This window comes from Aphis gossypii, chromosome 2, assembly GCF_020184175.1.
Source record: "Aphis gossypii isolate Hap1 chromosome 2, ASM2018417v2, whole genome shotgun sequence".
Classification (NCBI taxonomy): Eukaryota; Metazoa; Arthropoda; class Insecta; order Hemiptera; family Aphididae; genus Aphis; species Aphis gossypii.
In genome coordinates, this window is record NC_065531.1 from 42,074,298 (window position 1) to 42,097,420 (window position 23,123).

Below are 23,123 nucleotides of genomic sequence, written 5' to 3' on the forward strand. Positions count from 1 at the left end.
TTGTTATTATTATTTAGCACAGTGCCATTTTACAAGCTTATTGATAACAAGTTTTGTTGACGTTTGTGATTAGCGCCAATTGTTTTAAACTCGTATTTATATTTCATGTACGTAATTATTATTATTGTTATTTTATACTATTGTCTATTTGAATATAGTTTGTACTTGGTTGACCGGTTTATATATTATTTATTTGAAGAATAAAAGTATGTTAAACATACTAAAGTGACTATATTATTGTGACAGATATTCAACATTTTTGACATATGAATTTAGAAGTGTTCAACAGAGTGAACTGGAAGGTACTAATATTATTATAACTATTATTTTTATGTAATCAATAATAGCTGTTAATAAAAAATTACAATTAAATAAAAGTACATACAAGATGCAGTCACAGTAATACCAAATAATGTTTGATTGGTTTTTTGGTATGTGCTAACGCTATTACTATTCGCTATATACTACTTTTTTTTTTTAATGTTACTGTATAAGTGTAACCCACCATTTTTTTCTTATATTTTTTTCAGTATTTCGTCATTATTTGTTTATGCCCATAACTTTTTTCTTGAATTTTAAGACAACAGACTTATTCCATGTATGATATATGTCATACATTTTTAAATATTTACTTATATACAAATATTTAATATATATCCTATTAATAAATAATAATACAGATGGGTTCACTTTTCCTAAAGAATACATGTTACAAAAAAAAAATAAAGACCAGGTTGGGTCACCTACTTATAAGTAGTACAATAAGTAAATTTGATAATTTATGTAAAATTTTGAATGAATAATGTGAGGAAGGAGGCTAACCAGTGATGGAACCCAACATGATGTTAATTTAGGTTAGTAGATCTCTGCAGTATTTTCTCATTTTGACAGTTAAACCATTATTCATTGTTCATTGTTAAGTAACAAAATTCAATAAGGTTAAACACAAAAAATACACTCATTATTATTGACATTGTCATAGTATAAATTAATATAATATTTTAATTACCATTAAGTATGTTATAAGTAACAACGAAATATTGACGATTTTTGTTTCAAAGTAGTAAATTTTTTGCACTCCACAGTACTGCTCTGAAATGTGTATATTTTAGTGATATCATGTTAATCGTTTTATAATAAGTTATATACTAAGTAGTGTGTTACTTTAACATCATTACAATTAGCGTGCTATTCTTGTTACTTATTGTATCAAATACTACAAAATAAAATTATCCACATTAATTATTGTTTCTGATACATTTATCAAACTTATTATAATTAAATAGTTTATGATTTTTTTTTTTTTTTTTTTTTTTTTTTTATCTGATAAACTACATAGTAAAAACCATTATTTTCAACAATTACAACTAAATACAGTAATAAATAAAGTCTATAAAATTAAGAAACAGTGTTTAAAAATAAAACTAGATATAGTTTAAGCGTGGATAAATAAAGTTAAAATGTCAATAGTATAAGGAAGGTTTAAATGATTTAATGGAATATTTTTAAAATTATTAAAAGTGAGAAAACTATTACCCCAGGAAAAAATAAATGAGAAGTTAAATAGAAAATGTACAAACTTAAATGATGGTAACTGATGAATATGTAATAATATATTATTTGATTCTTATTAAAAATTCTTTGAAATCATGATTTCTGTGCTGTTTAGGAGGGCACTGGTGGACGTTCTGGTATGTATTGTGAATGGGCCTCGCTGAGTTCAGCAGTTCAAAACTGTGGCGAATTTGGTCAAAGTGTTTTAAGTAAGTTCCCGCCTGGTTCAGGAAAGGAAGTTGTGTTGTCAGTCATCAAACAACTGTCGTCAAATTTAGGCATAACTCAACCACCTGAACCAAGTAAACTTGCTAAAGACAATGAAGTGACCTGGTGTATGGAAGTCAGTAAATATAAAAATTAATAATGCAAAATATTAATTGTAACTATATTTTAGGTTATTTGTTATGGATTGAGCTTACCATTGTCTGAACATGATACAATTAGAGATTGTGTTCATATATATTGTGATTGGCTTTCAGCGTTATATGAAACACCAAAACTATCAGTTCCAAAACCAGTATGCAACGATCCAAATCTATACGCTAGAAAAATAATTTCACATTTCTATAATTTATTTGTACCCCGAAAAGGAGAAGGTAAATAAATTTAATTTTATCAAAGATATTTTAATTATAAATTAACTTATAATAATTATACTTAATAATATACTTATTTTATCTATTATTAAAATTATTATAATACTAAGAAAAAAAATTGTGGTTTTTCTTTGTTACAAGTCTGGACATTTTTGTATTTGAATATTGGTAAGGAATTATATGAATAATATAATAATAATAAATAATGTAGGTTAATAAAAATTATAGTTGCAATTTTTATATAACACTGTTTTAGTTTTTGACTGTATTTATAATTGTTTTTTAATGATTCATAATATTGTATGTATTTTCAGGTACTGACGCAATTAATCGCCAAGCAGTTTTGTGTCATCGTGTCTTAAGAACATTGCATGATTTATCAAGAACATCTAAAATTATTGAGCCAGAGACTTGGGAAGCTTTGTTACTATTTCTTCTGGCGATAAATGATGCTTTGTTAGCTCCACCCACTGTAAAAGGTATGAGTAATTTAAAATAATTTTATTGTGTTTGATCTACTAATTTTTATTCTTTAAAATATAATACAGTTGAGTTCTCGATAACTTAAATCTTAAAAAAAAAAATAAAACTAAATTTGATATATATATTTATATGTGTGTGTGTGTGGTTATCTTAAATATCACTTATAACTTTAGAGAGCTTAATAACATTCCAGTTATAAATGTTTCTGAATTATTGCGACTTGATTGTTTTTTTTTAATTATTATTGATATTGAATTTTTACAGAGGATGTTGGGGAAGAATTATGTGAACGAGTATTAAGTGTTCTTATAGAAGTATGGCTTGTAGCATGTGCACGTTGCTTTCCTTCGCCTTCATTATGGAAAACATTGCGAGAAATGGCAGTTACTTGGCGCCATCGTACTGCTTTGATTCATCAATGGAATCGTGTAAACTTAGCACTTACTGCTCGAGTATTGACATTCATGTATGGTCCAGGTTTTCCACAGTTAAAAATACGTATGTACAGTTTTTGTAAATTCAGTGGTGAATGATGACTCCTAGGCATAGGCATAGCTCAAGCTCATTTATAAATTATTAATACATCATTTATTGTGCACTTGTACTCAGTACAGTCAAATAATAATAATCATCATTGCCAAAATGTTATTAAATGAACACTCATTAGTTGGTAAGTACCATGAATGCTAAGAACCTTATAGAGAATATTTTCATAATATTATACATGGTAGAATGGTTCACAACACTATAGGTATTTTCTTGTAATTACAAGTGCTGTACAACTAGCGCACGTGATATATTGCTATTTCATGCTCTGCTAGTATAAAATAGTAAATACTATAAGGCCATACTAAATACATGCTACTCATAAATAATAATTGATGTGTATGATTGAAATTGAAATTACAATGAAAATGTTGTAAATGCATTATTATTGGTATAAAGTATTATGTACTATAACCTATAATTTATGATAGAATAGTTTTTGTAAGCACATTTTTATTAATTAATAAGCAGTGCACGTGTAGCATGTTAGGAGAATTCACCACTGAATAAATTATGACTTCTGGTTGATGAATAATAACAATCAAATCATTTTTATATTTTAGCAAACGAAGACATTCACTTGATACCATCTGGAATGTCTAATCATACTATAGCACAAAGTTGGTTTAGATTGCTACAAACTATTGGAAACCCTGCTGATCTCAGTCGACCAACTACAATTAGCCGAACTCCTAAGTTTCTCCAAGCTGCACTCTCTGACCCCAATCATAGGCTTGTAGATCCATCAAATCATCCATGTTTAAATGTATTGCCTTACAACTTTTATGTAGCTATACGTGGGATTGCATCACTTGTTGATGCATTTTTAGGCAAGGATTTATTATATTTAATTTTATTAATATCTTATTCTTGGTGATAAGAAAAAATATTTTTAAATAGCACCTCTTTAATTTTGTAAATATAAACATAAATGCACATTTTTCAAAATAGGCATTGTTTCTCATCCTACTATTATTTGGGATGATGTTTTACCTTGGACTTCAGGAAACATTTTGGAAAAAAAAGAAGCAAGTACAGTTACACACACACCGCCTTCGCAACGTCGATTGGCTAAGAGTTTTAGCGTTGCACCTTCACTTACTAATAAGGGTATATATTTAATCACAAAATTAAATTGTCATATTAAATAAAGTAGTTTATACTATATTTGTGCAATTGGTAATATGCATAGGTATGCACATACAATTTCATGTGTCTAGAAAAAAAATGTTTAAATAATTTTTATATTCAACTATGATGATTACTAGCTAAGCAAATAAAAAAAATTTGATGGAATTATAAATCAATAAACAGCAAAATGTTATATAAATGAAATCACAAAATTTCTCAAGTATATCTGTGTCAACCCCTCTAAGATTAATTATAAAAGATTTTATTCAATAACTAATTTTATTGTTGAATAACTTAAACATATGTATACATGTATTATAATAATTAATAAGTGATTGATGGTGTTGGCAGTTGGTGAAAGCTCTAGGATAGAGACTTTAACAAGTATTTTCTCTTCTGCCTAGAAAATCTATACTTTGTGCATGCCTATGATAAGTTTTCCACAAGAATTAATTCTCTAAGAAATAAGAAAATTGCTCTTATTTACATAATATTTTTATGGTATTGCCTATTCGTTAAAAATAAAACCATATTACAACTTCATTAAGTAATAATAGTAAATAATTTTTTTTGTATAAAAGATTGAACAAATAAAATGTTTAAATACTTATATTGTAAATATCTTTTATTTTATTAACAAATCTATTATAAATTCTTAATGTATCTAAGTTAAGTTTGAAAAATATATTTTTTGTCCACAGGTGTACCAAAATCATCTTTAGTTGGCTTAACCACAAGCCGTATTAGCACTCAATCAAATAAACTATCTTCTTCAACTACTTCTATACCGTCCATAATTTCAGGTAATTTATTTATTTCTATCTATTTAATATTTGTATACATCCATAATATAATAATATTGTAATTCAAATAAAATTTAAAAATATAAACTGAAAAATACTGTTTTAACTGATTTTGTACTAAGTTAATAATTTTTCACGTGTTCTAAAAATATGTTATCTAACATTTTAAGCAGAACCCAAAATATTTGCTGAAAATCGACCACGGTGTAACAGTATTCTTCACCTCTTTGGCGAATGGTTATTTGAAACCGCATTAATTGGAGTTGATTTTAATAAACCTAAATCTTCCACTACATGTAAGTAATTTTTAAATAATATATAATCTTACTACAACATAAAGTGTTATTGTAAAATGTACTAGTTTTGCATATAATTGAAACATTTTGGTTTCTTAAATAAACAATATACATACATAGGTCATCATAAGTGTGCTCACATGAGTGGCAGAGAGATTTTCTGCTCTCAACATTTTTTGTCAAATTTACTAAAACCATTTCAGAGTTTTTTTATAAGAATTAATTTCAAAGATCATTTCCTTTATAAAAACTATTGATAGGAAAAAAATTAAATTGGAAGTCCATGGTTATGTAGGTGGTCATTTTAATGTAGCTTATAAATTGTTTAATTAATAATTTACTGTTGGTTAAATGAAAACACAGTTAATGAAATTAACTGTTTATTAAAATGTTACATTCATAATTTCTATTAAATCTAATATTTAAAAAAAGACTGTATTATATTGTTTATAATATAATATTTTACACAATACATTCTTTTTACAAATTTTTATTGTTATAAAAATTACAAATTTATTTAAAAAAGGCGTTTTCAACTCTATTCTTAAGACAACTAATACATAAATACACCCGTGATGTAAAAACTAAGCTGAAGCATAGGATATTCAGTTGTACACAAATGTAATAAATTAAATAACTGACTGAAAACTATATTATAATCATGTTTGTAAAAGAATATTATTATAGATTTTATGTGTATGTTTGAATTAAAATTAAATTAGACATAAGTACAATACCAACTATAATTTTATTTGTATTTTTTTATAGCTGATAGTAGTAGAATGTATAAACGACCGAGTTCAGTCATGTTTGATACAACTAGTATAAGAAGTAGCGGTTCTGGTGGTGGATATAGTAGTATGGGAGGAGGAAGTACAGCTTCCGCATCACAACCTAATTCACTTACAGATAATGTGTCTGATAGTATTGACTCTATAACTTCCAGTTCTGGTAATGTTCTTCATTATGATCGCTATATGCCTGGACGAGCTGAAGCAATAGGAACATTATGTAGAATATTTTGTTCCAAGAAAACATCCGAAGAAATCTTGCCAGTTTATTTAGCAAGATTTTATATGGCAGTTTATGAAGGATTACACGTTAATGAAGTAATAAATCTTAATTTATATTTATTTGAATAATTTTATTGGTTTTAATTAAATTATTATTTGAATTAGGCTCACGAATGTGATGAAACTATTTCAAGTATATTGTTAAATTCTCATGACCTTTTACGTTTAGACTTAAATGGAATAAATGTTCTCATACCATATATTATTGAAACACTAGAACTTGTGTTACCTGAACGAGAACTTAAACTCAAGTAAATAAATATACATACCTAACCTTATATTGTATAATTTTATGGATTTTTAATATTATAATTTTATCTTTAGGTCTAATAGTATCCCTAAGAATGAATTAAGAAGATCAGCAATACATTTATTACTTTCTATGCTTGCATTACCATTACATTTTAAAGTAATTTAACTTATATTATTTATTTATATTAAATTGTTATTGAAAATAATATTTTTGTACTTGCATAGGATTTAGTTATTAAAGAACTGAATGTATCTAGTAATAATACAAGAGGACCTATTATTATGGGAGAACTTAAACCTCGCATTATGAATCTTCTTATAAATGCTTTGCAATTTGAATCAGATTCTCATAATTCACAAATGCTTTTAGGTATAATGTGAATATTTTGTATTTTAATAGTCTGTATTTTTAACTTTTTTTTTTATATGTATTTTTGATTTTTTAGGAGGGTTATTATTGTGTGTACAAGATTCTGCAATTTTTGAAGAAAAAGAAAATGATGCAGATTCTGATATTACAGCACAAAGTGATACAACATCTAATTTACTGTCTTCGGGTAATTGTAATTACTATAGAAAGTTTAAGTACCTAAATTTTAAAATTTTACATACATTTTGCACATAATTACAGTATCTATAATTATTTTATAATATTGCGCTTGATATTATGTAGTTTTTTAAATTAACTAACACAATTGTTTGTTTTTTTATTTTTTTTGTATTATATTTTATTTGCGCTTGTTTGCACAGTGGAAACAATGAGTTCATTTAGCTTACCATCCAGTAATCAAGATCAAATGATGAGTTTACCTCACAGCAATTCAAGTAATATACCAACTCCTGAATCCAGTTTAGATTCAGCAGGCTTTTATTTTGCTGAACCATTTGACTTCTCAATTCTAAACAAAAGTAATAATTTTCACAAAAATGTTTTATTTATTTTTGCGCTATATTTAGATTTTAATTGTACATTTAATATTTATATATTTTATTTAATAAATTATATATTATTGCTATTGTTGTTCATTGATTAACAAAATAATATTATTTTCTTTCATTAATATAATAAACTTATTCTAACTACCAGTATAATTTTCATATTTTTCCTCTAATTTTTTTTTTTTTAGATTCTGCGCACGCGTTATATGTTAGAGCTACATATTTAGTATGTCATAGACTAATTTCTTCATGGAAATCTGATTTGAACATTTCACTAGCTGCATTAGAATTACTTATGGGTTTGGCTAGAGTCCATATAAAAGAAACAGGTACATATTTTTATTAACATTTTATAATTATTAATTTGAATTAACATTTAGATACTTTTGTTTTTTTTTTTTAAATTTTCATACTTCTAATTATATTTACATTTAACATTTCTGTTGTATATTAGCTTGTTTGTAGTTTTTGAGATAATTATTCATTTAATGATAAAAAATATGTTTAATACAATTGTTTTTATAGATTTTAATTCTATTAATTGTTAATTAATAATAAATAAATAATTGATGTTTCACGCAGCAAGAAAATTAACTGGTAATGTAATATATCATAATTTTTATGGGTCAACACTAATTATAATTTTATAAGTATTTATATTTTTCAATATTTCTGTTTTATTTTAAGTTTAAATTAATATTCTTGAATATGTTATTTTTAGATTCATTGGAATGTAAAAGAGCTGTAAAATGGTTATGTGATTATATAACTTACCAATGTTGGCGACCACCGCCAGCTCATTCTCGGGATTTGCATTCCACTATTGTTGCTGCATATCAATGTGCTGCAGTTTGGATTGTTGCTCATCCTTACCTACTTGATGATAAAGATTGTTTGAATACTATTATTGAAGTAGTAGAACTCGGTATATCGGGCACTAAATCACATGTAAGTTATAAATATGCTCATTTTAAAATTTATGTACAATTTACATGTTTGTAAGATGGAAAGAACATATTATGTAGTTGTATCATTATTTTAATTCAAAACATTAATACTGTGAAATTTATGTTAGGCAAGTGGCAACACCTAATTATCTAACTTTTTATTAAACAAACAATGTTTTATTCCTTAAGAATATTTACTTTAGAGATTCCCTACTATTATTGTAATCAGTGCCAACTATAGTCTGTCCAGCTAGAGAACACGCCGATTCTGTGCATCCTACTGCACCTTCTTGCTATCGAAACCAGTTTCTCTACGGCAGGGTGACATTTGGAGATGTGTCGGTCTGCAGCGCATTCTCTTGCTAGACAGAGTATAGAACATTTGTGGCCCCGAGACAAATCAACTCTGGGCCTTTTCTTATGTATTTAAGTGTGATGATACCCGTGTATGTATAACAAAAACATCTAGCATTTAGTTAAATTAAAATATTTATTTATTTATCAAAGAAAAATTCAATAGAATATCAGTTTTTAACTTCATAAAAAAAGATTATATTCAATTATATTCAATTGAAGTGCTCTTTCTAAATTTTTTCATAGTAAATTCATTGATACATCTTCCAAGTTGATAGTTTTGAATAGTTTTTTTACTACTGCTAACATTCCTAAGCTCAATAGTCTATCTTCACACATAATCACATGTATAACCTTTTTGATTCCTTTACTGAGAAAGAGCGGTCTGCACTTGTTGGAGTAAAAATTATGATAAATATCCAAAGAGCCGTTGTAAAGTTAAGATATACATTTTCCAGATTTAAAGCTTTGATTGTATCGAGAAGATCCCAAAGTGAATTTCATTTCACTAAAATTAACTGAATATAACAATTTTAAACTTTGAATTTCATCTGTAAGTTGTTCTCCTAAGTGCTTAGAGGTATCATTTTACCACCATTAAACAGTCAGTTGTTATCAAAAAAATACTGTTAAAATAATCCATAACACTCATAATCTTATTATGATATATGAAGAGCACACACAATATAAAAATAAATTATTCCTGTACAGTATTATTTATTATTTATGTATTTTAACATAAATCTTAAAATAAACTATGTCAGAAATGTCGTATAATGACTGTTAGGTAAATTAATCAAATTCAAAATTGTTTGATTTGATTGAAGAAGACAAAAAAAAGTTTTGTTTTCTGTTCTTTAAGGATTGTCATATATCATAATATTGTTTTGTTTTAGAATAGCAAAATTTACTATGCTAATGATTATAAATTATAATTATTAACAATTTTTTTTTTTTGAATGGCATATTAGACAACAAGCCCCCTGGAGGTCTAGGCCCTAGGACTTTGCTCTCCCCTGCACCTCCCGCCCTGTTTCTGGCCCTGATTGTAACAAATATTTTATAATTATATTTTTTTGTCTGTATAATTGTATACAAATTTAACATATATGTATATATATATTTAAATAGGGAAAACCTCAAGAACCAATAAAAATGAAAGATGAAAAAGAACTGAAACCAGCTTCAATGAGAGTAAGAGATGCGGCTGAATCATTACTTACTATTATATTAGAACAAGTAAGAAGAATATATTATTATTATTATTATTATTATTGATATTTACTTTTTATAATTAAACTATAAATTATAGGTTGGTTATTTTCCATCTGTCTGTGGTGCTGAAAGTCTATCCTGTTTATTGGATGAAATAACATTAATCAAACACTGTAATTCAATAGCTACTGATGGTGTAGAATGCAAATCTCATGCCATATCTAAGTTTAGATTTTTTGTGTTAGAAAACTCAATCATTTTAGCTCTTTTTGAAGAACCTTTAGGCAACAATCAAGGTAAATTTAATTTATTATTCCAATAACACATATTTAATGTGTACTGTGTAAATAGTTAAAATTAAATAATTCTAAATGTTTAGATGCACAGCCAACTTTGACAGTTTTAATTAGAGGATCATTTGGACGACAAGCTTGGACTTTACAATTAAGGCATTTGCCTCGTCATCGGTCTTCATCAACAAAACAGTACAATGTTTGTCCTGGCCGCCCTGTAGCAATGGAAGAACCTAATCGACATAGACACTCACGAAGATCTACTACTCATTTCTCTGAAAGCATAGAACGAATACCAACTTGCAAAATGTATTTATTTTTATACTTTTAAATTTTAATAACTAATATATTTCTTTAATTATTTTTACTAAAAATTAAACTCCATTTAATTTTAGAGATAAATCCATACCAAGTTTAGATAGTTTAGTTTTTGATGATGAAGAACATAATATATTATCAAATTTGATTGAAAAACAAAAGGAGATGGAAAGTACTTATGTGGAACCTTCACCTAAATCAACTGAAATGTTACCGCCCCAACCTTGTACAGATTTCAATACAGCCAGATTATTTTTATCCCATTTTGGATTTTTATCTAGACTAGATGATGCAAACGTAATTATATTAGAATAAAATTATAAAGCTTATTATATAATAAAAAATTATTTTATTTTTGAACGCCATTTTATATTATGTAAAATAATAACTTAAGTTTAAACATTATGTCTATCTAATTTCGTCCTTTATTGTTGATACATTGACGAGCCCTTCCCATAAAGTTTATGTCATTTTCGGTATAATGACAGCCACTGCCTGGGTGATAAGCTCTTAAGGGTTTGCAGGGATGTGAGGTGATGACTGTAAATTTTCGCCTTTAAATATCCCCTGAAAAAATAATCATAAGGTGAAAAAATTGGGTGACCTTGTGTGAGTTATGGATAACTTGCAGGAAAGGCTTTGTCAATGTATCTATAATAAAAGACGGCATTTAAGGAATTTATTGTTTAAAATTAATTAATTATTTTATATAATGTAAAATGGTATAGTATTTGTAATTCAAAAATAAAAATAAATTTCTATATCTTTGTTTATTCGTAACTGCCTTTTGAAATATAGAAGATATTTTTGCCAGACCCTGTATAAACAACTAAAAAAAATTTTTTCTTTTAAATTTCAGCCATCATCAGTCCCTTCATTAGTTCCTTTAAATGTACATCATGAAAGTTTTTGCAAAGACCTTGAAATTCTTGATAATACCCCATCACGTACCTGTGACACGTGCCATGTATTTTATGTTAAGGACGGTCAAACAAATTTCAAGGACATCCTTAATAATGTGGTAATTCTCCTTAACTTGTTTAATACTGTATTGTTATATAATAAATACTACTTTTATGCATTAAATATATTTAGACTTCCAACACAGCAGTTTCACCAAACTTTTTAGAAATGTTAACTAATCTTGGTTGGCCAGTTAATGTTAGTGTACACCCTGGATGGACTGGACGTATTGAAACAAGTTGGAATCTACCTGATAATAAACACACTAAAGACCAAAATGTTAATACCTCACATGGTGGAAGTTTGTATAATGGTGAAACTCATGTGATCTATTGGGCAGATGTAAGTTCTGAAATAGCTTTTGTCGTTCCTACAAATTATAAAGAACGCGTGAATTTACAAAAGTCTGAAGGTATATTTTATACATTTTAATATTATTAGTTTACCTCTAGACTTTTTCAAAATTAAATGTTAATAGGTGATGTCTTGCAACATGGAGATATCAGATATTCAAAACCAGTCACTACAAGAGCTATGTCTATTGAATTTGATTATAAAGGAAAACCAACTCAGCCACATATTGAACCACCTAAAAGACGTCCACAATATGTGTCAGCCACAGTAATGTTAGTTTGGCTTGAGAGTTTTGAAGATCATATAAACTTTCCTATTGGTGAGTAATTGGTCATTCAGTGCTTAGATCTTCAAAAATTGTTAAATATATTCAAAAATTCAATGTATTTTATGATAATGTAAAAATAAATCAATAAAAGTAATTTTTCATTTTTTTTTTTTAGCAAATCTTCTATCTTATACAAATACTGGTATTGAACCTTCGTCACACATTAAAGATACAAGTGATGTACATGTCATATACCTGCATGCATTACAGAGTGGATTACTTAGAGTGAAAATGCAAGGACCAATCGGAAGGTATATAACATTAAATAATAGAGTATCTGTACATCAGTTACTCTCATCAGACTTGATTAGTAAAATAAAAACTGATTGGGAGGGGGAAGGTTATTTTATGAAAACTAACGATTTTAAAATATTATCATTAGAATAACAAATTTTGAATTACATTATATTTAATAACTGTTTATTTTTCTAGAACGAATCTGGCCACTCCGTTAGTTGATGGTATGGTTATTAGTAAACAAGTAGTTGGTACAATGGTCAGACAAACTGCGTTAAACATTTGTAGGCGTAAAAGATTAGAGAATGACAGGTAAGTTATATTGCTATAACCTAAACAAACAATTTAATTTAGAATATTATGATAACATGTTTTGTAAATTAAACAGCCTAAAACAATTACACAATAATACAATACTAATGAAGAATACTTGTATAATTAAATTACTATTTGTTATGAATGACATCAGATTAGGTCATTGTTTAAGTTCTAACAAAGTTATCAGTTGATTAAAAATAAGAATAATTTATTATAGCTTTGAAATTTAAAATTAATTATTTTTATTTGTTTTCAGTTTCCAACCCGGTCATATACGTAGGCGTCTAAAAATTCAAGAAATTGTTGGAAAATACCAAATGAAGATGACTAAGCCAGAGCTTTATACTTATTTATTAAGCAGCGCTAATTCCAATTGAATAATAATTTCTACTTAGTGGCTTGTGCAATACACGCTTTTTGTTTTTTTATTTGTCATATAAAACAATAAACATAAGCCAATTCTTTGGAATTCAATTTTATGTTATATGACCATATCATGTGTATTAAATTCCAAATTTTGTGATATTTAGTTAATTTTAATTCAAATTTTTATTATTGTTTATTTTTATTAACCATTTATTATTATTATTTTTTGTAATGAAATGTCACTCAATTGTGTATATTTTTATTCCAAATAATCATTTATCAGATTAATTTTGGAGTAAAAAAAAGTTATATAAATTTATATTAATATAAACTAACTGCATTTTTTTAAAAGTGAGCATTTTTCTCATTCATGATTTTAAGTTAATTTCTACCAGATACACTTTTCACTGACACCGAATACTAGTAGGTACATATCCAGGTCATAATATAATAATATAACCATGTCACATGTTTTTATAGATTTTAAAACAAGGATTAATGATTTTAAACAGTTTTAGTATAAATATTTTATACTTTATATTCTAAAATTTTGTAATTAGTTGGTGGTTTTACTCTTCGATTATAGCTTATGGTCTATACTCTACACTGTTCTATTGAAATGATTATTATTAAGGAAATCACATTTTATAGTTTACCATTGCCACCCACTTGGTGAGTAAGGCTGTTCTTTTTCTATACACAGTGCCTGCACATGGTGAAAATATCCCATGACTTAGGTTCAAACTGTCAACATATTAAGCCACTTATTTTTTTTTTTAAATCCTTAATCTCCCATTTAATTTATTAGCGGTTTAAAACAATTGTGAACTACTGTGGAAGCTTGGTAATTTATACAGAGTGTTTCATTAAGTATGCCAAATTTGAATTTTCCAGCTTTTTCTTGGGTATTTATCTTGCACTACTAGACTTTCTTTGGGGATGGCCCCAAAGGTTAGAAAAACCTCGAGTTATTCAAATTATTTAAGAAGTTAAGGATGAAATCTGCCATATCATTGGTGAACTTAACTCAAGTATGAGTCAGTAAGTATTTAGTTTGTAAGTGTGTTAATATTTGTCATAAATTGAAGTATTTGATAGTTTTAACTCCAAATGTGGGATATATTATTTATAACTTAAAAATTTATCTTTAAAATAACTGAATTAGATTTTTTCCAACGACCATTATGAATACATTGCTAGATTAAACTATTTTGATTGAAATATTTAATGTAATCATAACAATCAAAAATTAATAATGCAAACCAAATAATGAGTTTAATAATAAAAAAAAACTAAAAAAATATTTTAGTGATCAGTGCTAAACACAGACACAGACCATTCAAAATACATATATTTATATGGGACACAAACACAGAATTGATATTATAAAATTAAATACAACACTCAATGTTATTCAACATTATATAATAAATAGGACACATGTCAATTGTCATATGAAAGTATACTAGAGTAATACAGTGTGCTTATACTAACATAAAGTAATTAAAGTAATAAAAGTGTATCAATAATAACATAGATTTAAGTTTAATTTTAAATTTAATATTATGTATCTTATATTAGGACATATCTTATAGGTACTATTTTTAAGAAAGAAAATCTGTTAGTATTAGAGGTGTACTATAATGTGTTCTGTAATCATATTCGGGAGAGCTAAGCGATTCATAACCAATGTCATCATACTGTTCTGTGTCAATATCATCTTCCTGGCATATTTCAAGAATATGTTCATCGTAGGTTGTTGTTACTTCTTCAACAGCTTCTTCTACAATAATAAAACGTTCCAAAGAGTTACTTTTGTCTTCAGAATGTTCTTCAATTTTAGGTTCTATTTTTGGCGCCAAAAATTGCATTTCTTCAGTTGGAATCTTAACTGTGCTTGTAATTTTATCTGTGTCTGTGTTTAACATGAATATTGACTTATCGTCATTTATGTCTGCATTGGGTAAATTAATATTTTGGCCGGATTCCATGATTTCTGATGTGCTCCCCACCATTTCATCAAGAGAACATTCATTAAGGAAACTCTATAAAACAATTTTTAAACAAAACAAATGTACAATGCACTAGTAGTAACAATTTGAGCTAAATAATACTTACTTCGCCGAGTAGTTCATCAGCAATTTTCTCCAAACGCTTTGAAACATTGTTATCAAGCCAGTCCATATCATCATCGTCGTCTGGAAGCTTGAGATCATGCAGGATGGAATGGTCAGTAATAGGAACAGAATCTGATAACAGAGCATCAAACAAGATGTTCGATTCCGTTTGCCCTTCTGCAGAGGGTGTCTATTGGACACGGCAGGTCCATTAATCGAAAACTTGTTATTAACTGCTGATGTACAGAATTCTGTAACTACTGATTTTGGTATAGATGACTCAGTGGAAAGTTGTTCTCGTAATCTTTCATTTTCGGCGATCAATTCCTCTTGGTTGGCCCTTAAAGTTTCTATTTCTTCTCTTAAATGTACATTCTGAAAATAAAATATTTTATCCATAAAATATTAGATAGATACAACAATTATATATCTACAATTTAAAAAAAATTATGAACTTAAATGCTTCCAATGGTTATATAAAAAATACATGTACACACCTCTTTTCTTAAACCATGAACCATTCCCGATAAAATATTAAATTGTGCTTTCTTTTTATCTCTAGATAATTGTGCTGCTTCTCTGTTTCGTAATTTCCTGGAAAAAAAAATATTCATACATTATTTTATTCATAAATAAGTAAATAAATAGATAATTTAATACATGAGTTTATCCAAAGGCAAGAAATAAATTTAAAATGAATTGGAATATAGAATAATATTTTAGCGATTTTGCTTCACATTAAAAAGTTCTAACTAATTTTTAAAATGTTAATATGCATAAGAATATTAATAAATAAATAGATAATTACTAATTAGTCACTAATTTATATTACTAGTAATTAATTATATTTTTATTTAGCTAAAAGTAGATAGATTTAAAAACATTCAATTTTTATCAATAAACCATTAGGATAATACGGTTTTACATTTAAACATTCTTTAGATTATTGATAATTAAATAATATTACAATTATTTCAACTTCCAGAATATTAATTGAGGATAATTACCATTGATACTTAATCAGTTATAATTATCATACAATTATAAAACAAAATAAAATATTATTAACTTTTTAAGCACCTATTTTGATAAAATTATAATAATTAGTTTGGTATAAAAATTCTAGTTTACATCAAAACTACTTAAAATAAAAAATAGTTTTTTTAACAGAATAATTATTATTTGTAAGATTGTTCTGTATTATTTTATTATTTTTATTTTAGTATAGTACCAATTTAAACAATCTTCAATATTACACTATAATAATAAAGATATATATATATAGTTATATTCTTATATTAATAATACTATTTATATTAAAATATTTAAGCTCTATGATGATGACCATAAAATAAATAGATATCATAAATGTCATTCAAGTTTTGATTGAAGATGGGTGTAATACTGTTATGCAATTATGTGGTAGTTAATTGAAATGTGTTTGAAGGACATGTTTGTAAATGTATGATTATAATGGTCAAATTAAAAGGACAAATAACAAATCAATCATATAAATGCAACAAATTATACAAGTATGTTACACAATAATACCATGAAATCAATTTTCAGGGTGCCTGTAATTTTTTTTTTCATAATCTGTTAGTTGTTAACAATTTAAAATAAATATAATAAACAACATATATGATGTATGATACTTAGGAGTTATAAACAAAAAGCACCCACTTCCACTTTATGGAATGAAGAATCCTACCACTAAGGGAATTTTCATTTTTGACATGAGCTCAATAATTTGATAATGTATTAACCAAGAAATATTTGGTCACAGACTTCTACACCAACTATATAAAAATCTATGTATTTAGTAATAAGATAAATATTATGATAGATAATAGCTATTTAAACAACTATAATTATTAATTATATAACTATACATGTTGGGTAGGTACTATTATAAGGTAAATACTATAGTAGTTATAAATTATAATCAATGGTACTATTATAAATTTATTAAGTCGCAACCCCACTGTTTTTTTTTTTACTTTTTAGGGATTAATGCGAATTATAATAATATGTGATTGGTACTAGTTCAAAAACCAAGAGGATTTTTGTAATTAGCCAATAGGACTTAATTAATATGCTTTCACTATAACATGGACAGGAGAGAAGGCAAGATCATAATTTAATTTTAATTTTTTTATATACCTATTGATTTGATAAAAAAAAGTTTATTGCTTTGATTGCCAAGAGTGATCTTTAATAATCATATTTTAATTGTATATATCCATGTCATATCCAGCTATATGCTGTCAACAGGTGAGTGCACGTAATCGCGCAAAATACTATTATAGACAAGGCATTAACGAGTTAAAAAGTTAAGTTACTTTTATTTTTATAAATTATAAGTAACTTCTAATTTAACTAGTTATTTTTTGTAATTACATACAATTACATACATTTTTTTTAAATAGTAAGACTTCTATTATATTATGCTATTTATTAAGCTTTAATAAAAAGGTATGATAATTAATTTTACACAATAAAATAAAAGTAACTTATTTTTAAATAGGTAAGTTAATTTTTTTCAAATTAATTTTTAACTTTAAACTAAACTTATATTTTTCTATATTAACTTAACTAAACGAGTTAAAATATTAAGTTAACTTGCCCAGCAAGTACTAAATTATACAAAAACATGACGAAAAGAGACAAAATATAATATGAACATAAATATTGCGGGCTGTGGCCAATATGGTTCACTCGTATAGTGTATACCTATATAGTTATTTGTTTAATATAGTCTGTGCGCAATGCGCAGATATACAGTTTATCCACCCGCCGACCATTAGCCCACGCCATGGCGGGACACGAAGCACATTATAATAAATAATATCAATATTGTCGTATTATAGCCGACACGTTGGCGTTGCGGAAAACGCGATTATTGCAGCTGCAGCAGAGCCGTGTTAGACGATGGTGGGGTTAGCGAGGAAGGAAGTAAGCGTAGATAGCACGGTGCAACGGAGTGTCGCTTTGGTAGGAAGGAGGAGGGGTTATTATACATTATAATGATATTATATTGACATTAAATCATTAATTAGTTTATTTCCTTTGTATTTTTCTACCGTTATTATTTTATTACTGAAATTTACTATTTACTCACTTGCGTAATATTTTCTCTTCGGGCGAGATGTTTTTTACGTACGTCCGCTTGGCCGGCGGCGATTTCGGCGATCCGCCGCCGACGTCTCCAGCGGCTGGATGCTGTCGCTGTTTCACATAACACATGGCAGAGTTGAATATCAACATTTGACTAGGCCGAATAATGTTTGGCGCCATGAGAACTGTTGTCGTTGTCAGCAATAAAAAACGATCTTACGACGGCCAGCCACCCGAACCGCGGTATACACAGCGCGATTAGAGAAAAATATTTAAATAACACTACTTGTGTTACGGTTATATATTTTTTATTAATAGTTAATTGCTAATTAAGTTGCTTATTATAAAATTATTACCTATGTACACAAATTGTTACGAATAAAGTTAAGTTTTTAAGTTTTTAAGTTTTTGCGTTCGATGGTAGTAATAATAGTACGTGCTGCTTCTGATGTCGAATTGTTACTGAGCTAGTGAGCTACCAAAGCGAGACGCGAGAGGTGGTGACCGGAGGAGGTAGCGGACGGCGGTGGTTTTTTGTCGACATGGCACGGCAATGTGGCAAACATTAACTCCCTAGTCCCGACATCGATGTTTATCCGACATCGATAGTCACCAACTATGATGCAACCAAGCCGAATTATTACACATGAATCGGAGATTCGGAGATGTAACTTAAACTACTCAGGTTTTACTTATGCTCGTCTACTAAAATAAATCGAAAATTTTTTAGTTAGGTAACTAACTTATAAGTCACAATTATAGATAATAACATAGACGTGAAATTTAAAACTTCAAATTTTAAACTCCAAGTTAATACCTACCTATAACGTTTTCAATTATATTGATATTTGATTCTCGATTATTTTTTAACCAAGAGTCATTGGAATTGAATTGACACATTTTAGTCTGTACCAACTATGCCCTAAACAGAATAATATTGTGTTTAATATTAAAATTTAAAATCTTGGTACAGTTAAAACTAAAATATAATAAGTATAAAATAAAATATGTTAAATACCTATGTATTTTGATTTTTGAAATTAGAGTGGAATTATAAACACTTAGACAAAAAAAATATAATATTTTATTATACCTATATAAAAAACAATTTAATTTGATATATAGCCATATAGATTATAGACTATAAATAACTGTACAGTCTATTACCTATTTCGAGGCGGAAAAAATGACCACGGAAAAAAACCCAAAAAATAAAACCCACGGAAAAAAAGGGCTATCATTGTAATCTTATATTATGAAATATTTTATAAACTGTGGTTGATTGTTAATTATACAATGGATTTACAATCATATAATATATTTTTAGTAATAAATAATAATATTTTTAAAATAATTTTATCATATAATTATTTAATAGAACATAGGAACAAAATATTAAAAATACAAAATATTCTCGTTTGTGGTAGCATAATAATAACTAATAATTATCATACGAGAGATCGCATAGTCAAAATAATTAAATAATATAATTATAATAAATTATTAATTAAAAAATAATAATTTTCGATAAGTAGTCTTTAAAAAAAAAATTAAACTTATTAAAGCAAAATAGCAAAATCAACATTTATTAAGGGTTAATTAATAATCATTGATTACATTTGTCTCATTTGAGACAATAATAAAATGGTGTAAAAACGATAACAATCAATAGTTAATACTATTAGTACTACTAAGTACTAATACTACTTTTATACAATAGTAAATTGTTGAATTATAAGGTTAATTATAATAATAACTTTTAGGCTATATCTATACATAAAAAAATTAAAATTAACTTAACTGTATAATAATGATAATTAACAATAAAAAGCTAAGTTAAAACAATATAAAATTTAATCGAATTGCTAAAAAGTATGTACCTATGTATGTATAATAATTTAATAAAGTATTATATTTTACTTCTATGAATAATATTTAAAATATGTATCTATAAATAAATGTAAATATATTATGTATAATATATTTTTTTGGGATTTTTTTCCGTGGTCATTTTTTCCGCGATTTATTTCAGGCAATAGCCCTCTACGGCCATACCTATTTTGAAAAAACAATTGGGCTTAACGTTAGCCAAAAAATTATCTACTTTGTGTATTAGTGTATTTTAAGTTTTTCAATCTGTTGTCATGTAGATAAAAAGTAAAATATTATGTTAATAGTTTTTTATTTGGAAATTAAATTATTTTATTTTATTACTTAAAATAATGAACATTTTTCTGTTTACCTGTAATGTTTCATTTATTTATAAAAACATGTAAGTACAGCTTTTCTTTTTTTTTTTTTTTTAAACGAACCACCATTATTATTATTTTATGTACATAAATTTAATGTATAATATACGACTATAATATACTCGTACCGTACAAAGATTTATAAATACTAAATAATTGTATACACGACCTATTATAATAGGTAAATATTATATAAAAAAAAAAAAATACGTAGCATGCTACTATCTTTGCAAGAAAAATCTATGAATCATGAACAATATGTTTTTGGGAAGAAAAAACTATGTACCATAAAATATTTTTCATTGCAGAAAGATAGATCTTTAATTAAGTATTAAGATCGTGTAACCATGGTAATAAAAACATAACAAGTGCGTTACGAAAATCGGTTAGAAAACAAATTGTATCTAGCCCGAAAACAATATTTATGTTAAAAGTAGACTAATAGCTGTTGTATTCCCTCTAAGTTGTATAAGAAAAATTGTCTTCTTGATGTAGCATCGTTTATTTATCCCTTAATCTTGATATAATATGCAAGGTTATGGCATTCAGTCATAGAAGAGATATTCTAAAAAGGTACTAGGTGTTACATATACATATAATATAATAAATGATGTATGTAAATAAATAAATAAGTAAATACTATGAATATATTTTTTAATCTATTTATAAATCTCAATGTTTATTTTTATTTAATTTTTAAATTATGAGTCAAAGTTTATACAAATAATAAATAATATTATGAATTATACATACTACATAATGTTATAAAAAATAATAATGCTCCATAGTCAATAGTTTTTATAATATCCAACGAAATATAAATAATTCTGAATTTTCCTTTGTATTTCGTCCCTCGTTTTTTTATTATTATTTATTAGTTATTACTTATTACAATATGACTATTGTAGTATTGTAATTTAGGTATTATTATTTAAATAATACTGCATTATTAATGAATTTATATTCAACACATTAAATTTGTTCGTGCAGATAGTTTTTGTTTTGTATGAAAACCTGTTGAGTTATCATTTAAAATCGGAAAATTAAATTTAAAAAATAAATGTATAGACTTATAGTTCAACATTGTAATCTACGGTGTCGTGGTCCACTGAACAATGATGATACATGAATTATTGTACTATATATGTATATTTATTATTTATATAATTATACTTAATTTTGTTCTTCCTATACATAGGTATTTAAAATTGTACACAAGGTCGTTATTTAAATATGAAACATGAATTAAATATTAATATTTAATTTAATATTGACCCCGGATCTCAGAAAATAGAATAAATATAATTTTTATTCCATATAAATATAATATATATCTATGTCCTATATACCTATAATATCTAGAATACTACTTTATGACTATATGTATAATATATTATAAATAACTGTTACTTATTATTGTAGAAATATTTTTTTATCCATTTTTACTTTTTTTTTCAGTTTGCCTATACTAATCTTTAATTTTTCAAAAGAATAAATTTCAAGTTCAGTTAATATTATTTAAGTTATTTAGTAACAATGATCATATCCTATAAGCTATATAGGTAGAGATATTATTTATTTCCTAAATAATTTTTCTATTGTTTATTACCTTTTAATTATTTTTTATACGTGGTGATAAAAGTATTACTAATATTGTAATATCATAATTCATAATATTTTAATTTTTTGTACTATTTTTACTATGAAGCTAGTTAAAATCATTTTTAAAAAACAAAACAAAAAAAACATGCAGGTCAAGTGGGTACCGCTCTAATAATGTACATTAGGTGCTGTGTGGATCACTATATTTTATAATATAAGAGTGTTAAATTTGAATCCAATGATTATGATAGGTATCATTGTACCTATGTGAAAAACGATTCTGAACGGAGATGATTTTTCAGCATAGGTAGCCCTAGAATATATTTTCCAGTGGGTGATGAAAATGGTAGTTTATGTTTTAACGGTCTGAATACTCCAAAATTAAATCATGTACGATGTACAGAAAATGGCAATTTAAACAACTGGTGTGTATTTCAAGTTTCTGTGACTAGTAATTTTTAACTATAACAAAAATATTAAATTATTTGATACTAAATCGTTATTTTACGAGTGAATTTTGGTTTTGTAAAATTTTAAACTAAAGATAACATTTTTTTTTTTTTGACCAACGTTCAACTTTTCTTTTATATGTAAAAGATAATAGCTATAATTATTGTTAAGCCAAACTTAAGGAAAACCTTGTATTAAATTTTCAATTTTTAGCTACTT

At 26.3% G+C, this 23,123-nt stretch overlaps 2 protein-coding genes across 11 annotated transcripts; one reads left to right on the forward strand and one right to left on the reverse strand.

The window, feature by feature from the left end:
- Positions 1–72: 72 nt before the first annotated feature.
- On the forward strand, positions 73–13,720 carry LOC114126936 (ral GTPase-activating protein subunit beta). Of its 10 annotated transcripts, XM_050202159.1 has the most exons (30): positions 89–107; positions 247–302; positions 1,670–1,897; positions 1,952–2,153; positions 2,295–2,321; positions 2,468–2,632; positions 2,901–3,134; positions 3,746–4,012; positions 4,134–4,292; positions 5,015–5,116; positions 5,287–5,412; positions 6,181–6,521; positions 6,591–6,736; positions 6,810–6,894; positions 6,963–7,107; positions 7,184–7,294; positions 7,488–7,646; positions 7,865–8,005; positions 8,259–8,273; positions 8,398–8,624; positions 10,109–10,216; positions 10,290–10,488; positions 10,572–10,794; positions 10,881–11,100; positions 11,663–11,824; positions 11,899–12,178; positions 12,245–12,439; positions 12,564–12,699; positions 12,881–12,997; positions 13,260–13,720. In XM_050202159.1, exons 2-30 carry the CDS (start codon positions 267–269, stop codon positions 13,378–13,380), a joined length of 4,677 nt encoding a protein of 1,558 aa, XP_050058116.1. In that variant the 5' UTR covers positions 89–107; positions 247–266; the 3' UTR covers positions 13,381–13,720. The 10 variants fall into 10 exon arrangements, with proteins under 10 accessions (XP_050058115.1, XP_027846777.2, XP_050058117.1 ...); XM_050202158.1 differs by having other exon boundaries at positions 73–302; XM_027990976.2 differs by having other exon boundaries at positions 73–302; positions 5,290–5,412.
- Positions 13,721–14,670: 950 nt separating this feature from the next.
- LOC114126958 (X-box-binding protein 1) lies at positions 14,671–19,084 on the reverse strand. Its single transcript, XM_027991018.2, has 4 exons — positions 18,608–19,084; positions 15,984–16,080; positions 15,488–15,861; positions 14,671–15,414 (listed from the first exon to the last, which is right to left on the reverse strand). The coding sequence occupies exons 1-4, from the start codon at positions 18,781–18,783 to the stop codon at positions 15,318–15,320; spliced, it is 744 nt and encodes a 247-aa protein (XP_027846819.1). The 5' UTR covers positions 18,784–19,084; the 3' UTR covers positions 14,671–15,317.
- Positions 19,085–23,123: the final 4,039 nt, after the last annotated feature.